Here is a 13,699-nt window from a genome sequence, read left to right on the forward strand (position 1 = left end):
AATAGCCTAAGATTGACATACCACAGTACAAATAAGTAAATAAATATACTAACTTTCCACCACTGCACAGCTTCCTTGAACCTCTCTTCCACACTGAAACAATGTACTATTTAGTTTTAATAATTTTGATATAAATATGCAAAAAGGAATGTAATCAGTTAAATTAATAAAAGTGGCAAAATATAATATTAAAACATAAAAAAATGCAATTAAAAACTTTGTTTTCTCAAGAAATCAAACAGTACAATACACTCCACTTTAAACAATAAGTAGGCTGTAAAATACTTAATGTTTTTAGGTAAAGACATTCCCTTGTTTTTTTTTGTTATAGTTAACTATTTGTTTTTGTGAATAACAACCCTGAGGAAGTGAGATGATTAAATGGTAAAACATTTAAATCGTCAAGTTAATTATTTTAAATTCCTTCAAAGACCCCTGCTAGTCCCAGCAGCCCTGAAGCACCGACCTACAGGTATACATCATTATACAACAGCGTGTAGTTTTGTGCAGAACGAAGAAACTGTTAAAACAATTCATGACTGATAATCGTCAAGTTCAATACCTAATACTACTTTATGTTCTGGAATCAGGAAAATGTGCGCTTTTATATTGAAATGTTCTCCCTGTAAGCTAAATAAAACCACAGCAAGAGTTTACAAATATAGCCATTTTATTAATGACTTGGAAAAAAAAAGCTTAACAACACAAGGAATACATGCATGCAGGGTATGTATGAGCTATTATCCTCCTTTTTCATATTCACAACACACATTTCTTACAGTTTGGTACTGAATTACAGCTGTGAAGCAATAAAATCAAGTTATGTATATGCTTGTTACACACACATATCAAAAAAGACATTTTCCGCAATGAAATGAATACTAACAGTGTTTCATCCTCAACCTGTCACCTGCAGGCCTGATCTTTTCTGGGGGCATTTTTTTGTTTTGTTTTAAATAAACAAATAATCATTGTTCACAATAATTCATAATATAATCATAAGATGGATAAAAAAATTCTGATTCTGATGCAGGACTGCACGGCCAAAAATATCGTAATTTCATCCCAGGACAACAACCTTAAAATCTGTTTTATAAAATATTAATATCAGGAAAGGTTTAATCTTTTCAACCCATATCTCAACTTAAAATGGACATTTCTTTTCAACCTTCAAACACTGATATCTGACTTCATTTGATATTAGGAACGTGTGCTGCCAACAACTCAAGAGCGGGCGAGGAACGGATATAAAAACGGAAGTCACTACATGGCTCTAGTTACAGTTTGTCGGATCTCGCTATGCTTCCCGATCTGGCAGCTGGTCACATGTCTGTTTTAATGGCAACACTAACTGAGCTTTTCTACACATGGTGATTAAAAAGGAAATTCAGAAACTTTCAGTGTACAGTAAACTTGGTAGGATAACATTCTTAATCTACAATAGAAATAAAAAAAAAAACTACTGCCCTGTTAAAAAGGGAGAAAATGATAAAAAGAGAGAGCGAGAGAGCACTGAAACGAAGCGGCAGACTGCTGCAGATTCAGAGCGGCCCAGTTCGTGGAAGGTGCTCCTGGGCTCAGTATTTCCCTCTCTTGGACTTACGAGTTGACTGCTTGGTGCTCTTCGCCCCCTTTTTGACTACAGGCTCTGGGGATGACTCTTCGGGCTCGGGCCGCCTGGAGCCGCCTTTGGTCGCCGGCTTTTTCGCCGCGGGCTTCTCTGGAGAGGACTCTTCAGGCTTGGATCGCTTGGACCCGCTCCTCGTCGTCTCCTTTGCGACCACAGCCTCCTCGGGGGATGAATCTCGGGACACCGGTCGCTTGGCCCCCCTTTTGGCCAGTTTTTTAACAGCTGGTGTTTTGGGCTTTCTTGCGGGAGCTCCCCTCTTGACGGGCGTGGCTTTAGGTGGCGGTGTGGATTCTTTCTTTGCGGCCGACGGTTTCCTTCCCCGTCTCTTGGCTGACGACACTGCTTTCTTGGCGGGAGACTTCTTTGCGAGGGGGCGTCCCCTGCCTTTAGCTTTTGTCTGACTTGCGCTCCGAGATTTCTTGGCCGGCGGGGGGCGGCGAGCCTTGGGGGGAGGCCTCTTCTGAGATTTTCTAGAAGGAATTTGAACAGGAAGCTTTTAGTTGAGTAGAAGGAATGTAATTATAAACACATCACATGTGGGTGCAACGTTATTAGAAAACAGCATCAATTAAAAGAGTAATGTCTGCACACTCACTCCAAACCACACATTTATTTAGATTCATGTTGGATCTGAGTCAGGTCAACATGTTTAAAGGGACCTATTATGCCTTTGTGCTATTTCCCTTTCCTTTAGTGTGTTATATAGTTTTTTGTGCATGTAAAAGGTCTGCAAAGTTACAAAGCCCAAAGTCCGAGTCAAAGGGAGTAACTCTCCCCCACAGAAACACTGCTGTACATTAAAGCATGTTCTAGTAGAAACCCAAAATACAAGTATGTATCTGAAAATAAGCATATTAGGTCCTCTTTAAAAACGGCTGAGGACATTAATACTCTTCTTCTCCAAAAGGGAAAGTTTTTACATCTTTACCCCTCAACAAACTGACACTAAAGAGGTCTGAACCAGGAATATGTGGTGAAATATAAAAATATTTCTTGGAAATTTCGATTTATTTACGGTATAGCTTCTTGTTGGTAAATGTCCATAGCCTCAACCATAAAAAAATGTTGTTGATATATTGTCTCTGTTATTCGACTCTTTGGGGTTAATGTGCATTTTCATTGTGTACTACTTGAATTGTTGATTATTCTGAAGTGTATTTCACAACAACCTACTGGTACACATATACAGATGCTGTAACCACTTGTTAACATTTTGACCTGATGAAGATGTGATTGGGATCAAAAAGTTGTCCATCTAAATAGATTTATGGTTTTGAGTCAGTGTGCAGCCAATACTCTTTTCACGAGTGTCATTAGAAATGATGGAGGTGCAGACTTCAACCCTGTGTTAGAGATACTAAGTTCAGATCAACACCCACCTCCTCCGAGAGGGAGCTTCATCCTCAGACTCTTCCTCCTCTTCCTCAGACTCTTCTTCCTCTGATTCCTCGTCAGAAGATTCAACTGTCCGCCTCCGCTTGGTTGCAGGGGGAGCGTTTTTCTTTGGAGGCTCGTTGAACTTGTCTGGGTACAGGATGGTAGGGCTGAAAGAGAAAACAAAAAAAAAAAATCTTGAGTGTTCAGTTTTTTGTGAATATTCTGTCCAAAGCAAACTGCTGACTCATCAGTCTGGATTCAAATGGAAAAGAAATACACTTTGTCAAACTACATACACTATGGAAAGCTCACTGAATTGACTAAAGAAATACAAATTATAACCTTGAGACAAAGTGTGATAAAGAAAAAAGATATGAGTATTCAAATCTTTACATAATAGAACCCTTTTCTCCAAAAGTAGTTGCCATACCTCGGGTAAAATGGGAAGGATAGCTGGTAGGTCCCTGTGAAGCCGTGACCGGTGATCTGCTCCATCCAGCCGAGGACTTTACACTTTGTCAGGGTCCTCCTCAGACTGGCCACTAAAGAAAAGAGTTCCCCTTTTAGTGACCTCATTTTGGATGCACAAACCTTGTTAACAAAAGCTCATCACGCAGTGTATTTAAGTTTAATGTTACAAAATGAAAAGAAAGCACACTTTACAAAACAAGCTCTTAAAGTGACACCATCAAGCTCTTGTAAGCTCAAAACGTGGGTGTAAAAGTTTGTTTCATTCTCCACAGAGAACAGCTGCTGTGATCAGCTTGCATTCGTGTTGTTACAATGGAATAAACAGTGATCAGTTTTCATGTTTTAAAAAGGTAAAAAATGGATGCCTTCACATCACTCCTTTGGCACTTTTTTTGCGCATTTCCTAAAGAATATTTAGTGTTATGGAGAAATTCTTAAGATCTGCAGCAATGTTTTCAGGGGCTTTAAGCGTGCTCGCCTCCTGCATTGGTGAGAACTAGCTGTATTGAGTCTTGCATTTTGTTTATAGAGGAAATAATTGACTGACGTGCCTGCAAGCCAATCAGTAAACTACAATAGGACAGATGGAAGTAGCTAGAGGTTCATCGGCACAGGGCCGAACAACACAGCGTTATGAACGTTCACTTACTACTGTACGTATTAAATTTAATTTGAACTGTGATTGTATGAGTGTGGGGGGGTATTTGACCAGATATGGGTGAAAATATGCGTGTCGGAAACATAGCGTCACTGCGGATAGACAGCAGAGAGGAGGATTATGCTGCAGGTGTGGTTTTGTAATGTTTTATTAACCTCCATGTTTTTGATGAAACTGGTCACTATTGGAATCCATTGTTCTCAACATGAACAAAAAACAGACAAACTTTTGATTTTGAATAATTTAGTGTACTTTCCAACTGGAAACCAATCATTTGAAACTTAACCCAATATGTAATTACCTGAAAAAGCATTCAGAAGTCCTGCTAAGACATGGAAGCAGGAGAGAGAGAGAGAGAGAGAGAGAGAGAGAGAGAGAGAGAGGGGGGGGGGGGGGGGGGGGGCCTTACCTAATTGGTACTCCTTTCTATCCTTGTTTGCGTCCACTAGGTATCTGCGTAGAGTGGTGGTGCTGCAGGTTTTAGGTTCATTCATGGCTGTGATGGCGGCTGTGATGGCGTCCTCCATGTTGCTGCCCTTCAGCAGGACCTGGTTCCCAGAACGCTTCAGCTGGGACAGTCGGATATAAATATTTTTAGGATCTCAGGTCATTTGCACTTCATTGAATCTGTAGCTTTTAACCGTGTTGTCAGCTACATCTTTGTCCACCATAGTGGCTCTCTCTAATTTCTTCATGTTGCCAACTGCCCATCACTAGAACTGTAAAATGTTTATGCTACCAGGGACTCATTTTGGAACAAAAATGAATTAGACTGTGTTATAGAGAGCTTTACCTGGAATGTCCCGCTGGCTCCTTTCCCAGTGATTTGCTCCAGTTGTCCTTTCTCGACTGCCCTCACCAGGGCTGACTTCAGGATGTCTGGCCTGAGGACAAACCAGTTAATCATTAATATATTCAATAATAACACAGCTTGACACACCCCTTTTTATAAGTTACTGAGCCACTAAAATCCAGCGTATGGCTGTGTCATCTTTGAGGTTTATCTTTTAAAATGTAGTTTTTCCATTTTAAATCTAGAGTATGTCTGGAGCTTTTAGTGACCACCAATGATCTGTAATGCTAAAAAACTTTAATTGACAGTTAATTAATTTCAGTATAGGTCAGGGATGGATTTATCTTCCATTGTCATGGTAAATATTACACTTTTGCAGGTTACAGCTTTTCAAATGCAACAATTTGCTTGCATCTACTATATTTTATATTGTCAACAGTTCACTTTTTTTTTTTTTTGGACTTAAAAAAAAATTGGAAACTTTTGAAAATGTAAAGGCTTATTAGAATTACAAATAACATATGAATCAACAATGAAAATAATTGTTCGTTTTTGCTCTGGTTGTCTGCAAAGTTCCATTAAACAACATTCAACAAGAAAAAAATACTCCGTACCTGTTTGCGATGTTGAAGTTGGGGAAGTGCTGCTCTAGGTATTTCTTGATCAGGTAGTAGGAGGCCTCTTTGGGCTCACAGAGCCGAGTGATGATGAGAGGAAGAGCATCTCCCAGAGCTTCAGACTTCAGAGGAGGTTTCTGAAACACCATCCGTTTACAGACATGATGATTAAGAGCAATCACATCCCAGTCTCACAGGAGAAAATGGCAAAAAGGAAACTGTTGAAACTACGTCATTGACATAGGGATTAGATCTATGTGATATTGTACTGGGATTTCCTACTGTCAATAAAGAAACCCTGCAGTCCAAACTATTATGATTAAAACTTAACTCATGACTTTAAGAAATAGTTCAAAATTTGGGGAAATACGTTTTCTTGCCGAGAGTTGACGAGAAGATCAATGCCAGTCGATGGTTAGCTTAGCTTAGCACAGAGGCTGGAAACAGGACTCTGTCCAACAGTACCCAGCACTTCCAAAGCCCAATAATTAACTCATGTTTTATCTCATTTGTTTAACCTGTACAAAAACCCAAGTATAAACACAATGATAATCTATTGCTAGGCAACCAGCACGACCTCCAGGATGTTGCTGCTCCTGCCAAGAAATAGTCCGGCACAACTATTGTGCATCACTTCACTTCAGACTTCTGCTGTAACATACCTTAGTCGAGATGGACACCTTCCCAATGGCGAAGGTTCCTGAAAGGCCTTTACCCTTCAGCTGTGTGAGAGACAGATAAAAAACAAGAGTAAGTAAGCAGACCAGACACATTTCAATGAACATCTGTGAAATAGACCATTTGTAAAGCCGGTCAAGCGGGATGCATAGGGCTCTAGTAAGAGCGTTACTTAAGATTTAAAGCTAGAGTGCGGGCCTTTTACATATAAATGAACGTCCATTATATTTAAGCCCTTGCCGAACGAGTGTGCACAATGCTGATTAAGCCTATTGCCACCAGGGAAGCTCTCTGTATTTCTGAGTATACGAGTATACCTGAGTGGTGGTGTCTGGGGCGATATTTCCGTGCTGGTGCACTTGAAGAATGCTGATATACCTTACTTGTTCTCACAACGATTAGTTAATTGACTCCACAACAACGTTGTTTTAGTGTGCAGTACACAAACTGCTGTCAACTTACCTTGCTCGCTCACTCACTTACAGCTGTGCAGCTCTCTGATTGGTCACACGTTATGTCAGCCTATTACCCAATACCTTTACAGGGGACCGGGAAACTAGACATGCTTGTCAGCATATAAATAGATCATAAGATTGTGGTGTTTTTGCAACCTCAGCATAGAGGATTGGGATGTTTGTTGCAACTTATAATCAATATCTTCCGTCTTACCGAGAGAAAGCAGCACCGCTCGCTCAACGGGGCTGAGTCTGTCTGTGTGTTTTTCTCTGCACGGCTGTGGATCAGCAGCCTTCAGTGTTGATTGGTTATTGCTGATGACGTGTAACCAATCAGATAGTGCTGTGGGCGGAACATTGAGCCAGACTGCACAGTGGAGAGCACTGACAGCAGGCTGACACAGAGAGGAGGCTGATCAGAGCCAAAGTAGCGCATTTATAAATTAATTTATTTTATCGGTTAAGAAAAATACAGATACCGATAATCAACAAAATGCAGAATATCGGCCAGGCCGATAATCGGTCGATCCCTATGTAATTCAAATTCAAATAATACTATTTTTAATTACTCTCACTGCCAGCAGGGGGAGACCAAAATTCCACACTTCAGCTTTAAAAAGTTTTGTGGATTGTGTATTTTTTTATCCTTTCAAAACATAACAAAATATGAGAGCAAAGGCCTAAATAAAGGATTAAAGGGTGTGTTTGTCTGTTCTAATGTACCCTGCAAATGTTAGTCCAGCGAACTAGCTTACAGCCTACAGTAGTAACCAATCCCAGCATTACTTCCTAGGCTGAGCAGTATTTCTTAGTACATTCATTTTGTGGCGTTAGAAGTCATGGTGAAAAAAGGGCCTGTTCACAACAATGTAGTTTTCCCCACTGTGTGGAAGCTGGTCCTGGATGATATCAGAGTTTAGGTTAACGTTAGCAGCTCTATCCTTCTCTTTAGTGGATTTAGGGAAGTCTACACTCCAGCAACACCAGCAAAACTGGTAATCCCTGTTTACAGGATTCTGGTTTTAAAATGAGTCAGCTTCTGAAGGGTCAGTTGCATTTATTGCCAAGTACACATATTTGATAATGTCTATGTTGAAAATGTTTCGATTTAAGAACGGTGCTGTTATCTACATCCTTGCATGGGACAAGTATGAACATTTTAGACATTTTCCAGCTAATTAACATTCCTTACCTGTTTGATGGTGCCCTTCTCCAAATGTTTCTTCATTGCTTTCTTGATGAGAAACTTCTTCTTGCTGAGCTCCATCTCTGGGTATTTCTTCAGAAGATATTTCATGAAGGACTGGTATGAAACTCCAGACTTGTCATTACTAGACTGTAAAAGAAAGAGGACAGGAAATCAGATTTTTTTTTAAACAAGAAGAAGAAAAAACAAACCACTGTTCACGGATTTACAGGGTGTGTACACACCGTGATAGCTTCGATGAGGATATTATCCACTTTGTGTTGAGTGCCTGCAAAGTTGGCGACGGGAAGCTTTTTGCTGGAAGTGACGCTAGCCCACGCAGGGATCGTCCTTTTCACCTTCTTGACTTTGGCTTTCTCGTACTTGTAGCCATCCTTCAACCTGCCGCCGAAAAAGGGGGAGCGAGACACAAGTTCAGTGACGTGGTTCGATTCTTTAGCAGCGATATTTCACTGTGATTGTTACCACCCTTATCTTTATCACATCCTCACCTTAGTAGGAGAACATAGCAGTGTGTTGCACACTGTCCAGCCGCGCAGTCCTTGCATTTGTCCCTTTGTCACCGACGGGAAAGACAAAATGAAGTTTGAGAACATCTGTCTTAATGATCACCATGGTAATTTGACTCTACCTGAATTGCTACGCTAGTGTCAGGTAAAGTTTGCTTTGTCAATGTCTGGGAGAAGGAATGGAGGAGAAATTATAAGCTATTTATGTGGAAAGCCAGGTTGAATATCACTAATATTTCATCGCTTAATGTGAGGTTTTTCTCCCCCACTGGTTTCCTTATAATATGCGAGTACATATTTTTGAGGGAAGGTCAAAACAAAGGTCATTGCATTTTCATAAAGAAAATATGTCCATGAGGCTTTATAAATTACAATTAGATCATCTATAAATAAACGGCAGGGCTGTTTAAAAAATCCAGAAGATATTTTTGCTTATTTATTTTTGAATAAGTGGGCAAAACAAAAATATTTTCTTCGCATTATTCTTCATTATTTATGTAGCTTTTAGTAGATAATGCTGCCATTTCTTTGAGATGTGGACTGAGCCGGTAACAAATCGTCAAACTTTCGTGATGCTTACGTCCTCTCCTCCTGGACTCCTCCGAGACTTGCGGACAAAGGGACCAATACATCTGTCTAATGAATGTGGCTGTGACAGATCACAGCCTTTGGTAATGCAACACCGCAACCATGAGGGGAGCAGCCTGCCGTTATCCAGCAGAGGTAAGGATAATATAAACAGATAAAAGTGCTGATCAAAGTGAAATATCGCAGCGTTCAGAGTTGCACACTAGCTCTCTGTCGAAAACTCACTCTTTCTTCTCTGTCCCTTCTTCACCCTTCTCCTCCGCGGCTCCCTCTGCCTTATCTCCATTCTCTGTGGGCTCCGTCTCGCCAGCGGCGTCGCCCTCCTCGCCCTCGGCCGGCGCAGCCGAAGATGCGGCCTGCTCCTCGTCGTCAGCAGAGGGGGACTCCTCTGAGGATGCTTCAGCCTCTGTGGAGGAGGAAACCATTGAAATTAAGACCAAAAAGTATGTGTGCGATAACGCTGTGAATATCACAACAATCTTTTAAGTAGCTCTGGGAAATAATTAAAGATCTTATTGATAACATATTTATGTAGAAGATTTTTTTTTTTTAAATAAATGAAAAAAAAATATTATTAAATACTTAATTTAAAAAAAAATTAAATAAAAAAAAGAGGCTTTTCCTAAAATATATATATATATATATATATATATATATGATTGTGAATTAAGCATTAAAAAATGTTGGCGGGTCCAAAATGAATGTTTTGTTTTTTCTCTGTGGAAGATATCTGACGTTTGGTTCCCACTTCTAACAAGGCTTGCGGGCCAATAGCATAACGACGTTCACGTGGTATCTCCGAGTTGTCAGTTAGTGTGGAAAAAAATGGCTGAGATTGACGCTAAGTGCCCAGCAACGACTTGTTGTGAAGTAAATGCAATGGAACTAACGGGGGAGGGAGAATGCGACATCTAGTGGCTGAATGTTATCAATAGCACCTTTAAGTTAGAAATTTAGCTCGAGTGACCACTGCTGAAGCTTTACAAACAGCATAATGACAGACAAATATGTAAATTATCTTAGAAGTACATGTTGGGTAATAACGTTGTCACCTACAAATAAAAGTTTGCCACCCATTTTGAGTCAGGGCACTGATGTAGGGACAGGAAACATGGGATAGAGAGAAGGTACAACATGCAACAGAAGTCTCTGACAATTTTATGTTATGTTGCTGTATTTCCTCCTAAAAACGTACTGATGGGACAAAGTATTTCTTATATATGTACATTCATACTTCCTGATATGTATATGTTCTTAATATGCCCTGGTACAAAGTATTTCCTTTTATAATTGTAATATAATTTATTATTTTAATGGAGCTTCCCAGCAAAAAGCATTTCACACCATTGTACCTGTATAACCGGCGTGACAATAAACATCCTGAATCTTAAAGGTCAATGCTACTGCTCTGGTTGTGCAGGATTGTAATGCCTCTCCAGCATGTGATTTTTCCTTGTTTTGTCTCGATTTCCATACAGTGGTGCATTATTTGGCCTTGGGGACTGCTGATTGGTCGTATCTGATGTAGTTAGGCCATCCATCAGTGTTTTGTTTAGCAACAAAACATTGGGTTAATGGCTTAAAATGTGTTTTTCTCTCTTATTTTGAAAGGGTTTGATGCAGTATCCTGAATGTATTTGACTCTGCCTCCTTGTCCAAAATATATAGACATAATATTTTTTTTCCCTCAAAGATATATTATCTAATTTAACTCTGCATGAAAGCACAAACATTTTGCAGTATTTGACATTTTATTTAGGTTTTTACATCCAGGTCTGGAGACTTGCTTCCGTGATGAAAGGTTGTAAAAAAAACAAAAAAAACACTGCATGCCCACATATGCATCTTAAATAAATATTTTGAAAGGGTTTGATGCAGTATCCTGAATGTATTCGACTCTGCCTCCTTGTTCAATATATTAACTTAAATATATATTTTTTTTTCTCCTAAAAGATATATTATCCAATTAATATTTAACTCTGCATGAAAGCACCAAAAATATTGCATAGAGTATTTGATTCTGACATTTTATTTTAGGTTTTTATATCCATCTCTGCAGACTTGCTTTCGTGAGGAAAGGTTGTAAAAAAACAAACATTGCATGCCCAGTTTGTTTGATATTTTGGAGTGCCTGGATTGCCTTCCTGTTTAGGTGATTTTCCTTGTTTTGTCTGATTTCCATACTGTGGTGCATTATTTGGCCTTTGTGATTGCCGATTGGCTGTATCTGATATAGTTAGGCCATCCATCAGTGTTTTTGTTTGGCATCAAAACTTAAATGTGTTTTTTTCTCTCTTATTTTGAAAGGGTTTGATGCAATATCCTGAATGTAATTGACTCTTCCTCCTTGTCCAGTACATCAACATTATATATTTTTTTTCCCTCAAAGATATGCAATTATCCAATTATTATTTAAATCTGCATGAAAGCACCAAAAATATTGCAGAGTATTTGATTCTGATATTTTATTTTAGGTTTTTATATCTGGAGTCTTGCTTCTGTGATGAAAGGTATGATATTATCATATTATTATTAGGTATGATAATATCCAATTCTTATTTAACTCTGCATGAAAGCACCAAAATATTGCAGAATTTGACATTTAATTTTAGGTTTTTATATATCTGGAGTCTTGCTTCTGTGATGAAAGGTATGATATTATGATATTATTATTATTAGGTATGATATTATCCAATTCTTATTTAACTCTGCATGAAAGCACCAAAATATTGCAGAATTTGACATTTTATTTTAGGTTTTTATATATCTGGAGTCTTGCTTCTGTGATGAAAGGTATGATATTATGATATTATTATTATTAGGTATGATATTATCCAATTCTTATTAAACTCTGCATGAAAGCACTAAAATATTGCAGAATTTGACATTTTATTTTAGGTTTTTATATCCATCTCTGCAGACTTGCTTCCGTGATGCAAGGTTTGTAAATAAAAACAAACAAACATTGCATGCCCACACATGCATGATCTGCAGACTGCTACCCAGTCCCACTGTGAGTGGGCTGCACATAGAGTCCTGATGACGGTGCGTTCACGGGGCTCTGTTGTCCAGGTGATGGACGACCTCTCGAGCCAGTCTTTACCTTTCTCTGCTGCAGCGGAGGGGGGCTTCTCCGGGGTCGGAGTCGCTGCTGCTCGGCGTATCGGCATCACACTGAGATTAACCTGAGCATGAGGAACATGAACACAGAGTTAAACACAGTGGGAAAGGCACATTATGAGCAGCACTGGTTTAAGGCCCATCAGTCTGTTTGGTGCGTGGTTAAACATGGCGACACCGCCAAACCCACTTCATTCATTGAGGCCCATTATACAGACACAAAACAAGAAGAAAGGCTGCTTTTACTCCGCTTTAACCTTCTTAAATACAACACCATGCTCCTTACTTCACCCTCTACCCTTTATGAATGCATGTTTATCATTTAAACAGGAGAAAAAGACATGAGTTGCTGGAAATTTTCGGCAAATTTCGCCATTTTGTGCCTTTGGTTCACACACACACACACACACACACACAGAGTAATGGCGTCGCACCAGGCAGATATAAAGACTCATTTAGAGTAGAAAACACCGGACTATGTGGTTTTTACAGCAGCGCATTCATGCATCTACACGTTTAGGTAGTAACCTGTGTGTAACGCGGGTCAAACTTACCTTTGACTTGTGGAGAAAAGTGAGATACTTTGGAGTAAATTTCTGCACGATCTCTTTATTTAGATTTCTCTGTTTACGAGCCCCGCCCCGTTAGGACCGTTGGTCCCGTTGGTCACGTCGCTGCGTCACACCAGCACGTCGCTGCGTCACACACAGCAACGTCGAAAGGATCCCCAACTACCGACACTAACCTTTGAAATCTGCTGTTGTATAGCCGATTTAAGCTAATGAAAACTGAGATTACTGAGATTTTATGTCCTTATTCTGAGTTAACTTGATATCCTCTACTATACAGGTCAATGCAATTTGAACACATAGTTAATTTAACTAAGATAAATCAATTATTGTCATGTAAGCATTAAAAAACTACAGATCTAATGAGGTTTTGGGTGGTTGTCTGGGGCAAAGGCTCATGGGAAGTGTAGTTGCCTAATTCTGATAAAGTTAAAATGAAGAGGAACACAACTTTTTCTTATTCAGAGCAGCAGTAGAGACACATTAAGTGTAAAAATAGACCAAAAACATAAGAAACATACTTCAGCTTTCTGTCTGTAATGAAAAAAAGGCTAGCTAGCAAACATGTTACTGAGATTTTATGTCCTTATTCTGAGTTAACTTGATGTCCTCTACTTATACAGGTCAATACAATTTGAACACATTGTTAATTTAACCAAGAAAACATATAAGCATTCAAAAACTACAGCTCTAATGAGGTTTTGGGTAGTTGTCGGGGGCAAAGGCTCATGGGAAGTGTAGTTGTTTCCTAATGCTAACAAAAGTTAAAATGAAGAGGAACACAACTTTTCTTATTCAGAGCAGCCAGTAGACACACATTAAGTGTAAAATAGACCAAAAACATTACTTTAGCTTTCTGTCTGTCTGTAATGAAAAAAAGGCTAGCTAGCAAATATGTTACTGAGATTTTATGTTCTTATTCTGAGTTAACTTTATGTCCTCTACTTATACAGGTCAATGCAATTTGAACACATCTTTAATTTAACTAAGATAAATCAATTATTGTCATGTATGCATTCAAAAACTA

General features: G+C 39.1%; 1 protein-coding gene across 2 annotated transcripts; it reads right to left on the reverse strand.

Moving 5' to 3' along the window:
* Nucleotides 1-651: 651 nt before the first annotated feature.
* On the reverse strand, nucleotides 652-12,820 carry hp1bp3 (heterochromatin protein 1, binding protein 3). Of its 2 annotated transcripts, XM_037778839.1 has the most exons (13): nucleotides 12,658-12,820; nucleotides 12,087-12,168; nucleotides 9,209-9,389; nucleotides 8,378-8,440; nucleotides 8,111-8,267; nucleotides 7,872-8,015; nucleotides 6,209-6,268; nucleotides 5,544-5,683; nucleotides 4,930-5,020; nucleotides 4,546-4,705; nucleotides 3,438-3,549; nucleotides 3,010-3,174; nucleotides 652-2,100 (listed from the first exon to the last, which is right to left on the reverse strand). In XM_037778839.1, exons 2-13 carry the CDS (start codon nucleotides 12,151-12,153, stop codon nucleotides 1,578-1,580), a joined length of 1,863 nt encoding a protein of 620 aa, XP_037634767.1. In that variant the 5' UTR covers nucleotides 12,154-12,168; nucleotides 12,658-12,820; the 3' UTR covers nucleotides 652-1,577. The 2 variants fall into 2 exon arrangements, with proteins under 2 accessions (XP_037634767.1, XP_037634776.1); XM_037778848.1 differs by lacking the exon at nucleotides 8,378-8,440.
* Nucleotides 12,821-13,699: the final 879 nt, after the last annotated feature.

Source organism: Sebastes umbrosus, chromosome 1 (genome assembly GCF_015220745.1).
Source record: "Sebastes umbrosus isolate fSebUmb1 chromosome 1, fSebUmb1.pri, whole genome shotgun sequence".
NCBI lineage: Eukaryota > Metazoa > Chordata > Actinopteri > Perciformes > Sebastidae > Sebastes > Sebastes umbrosus.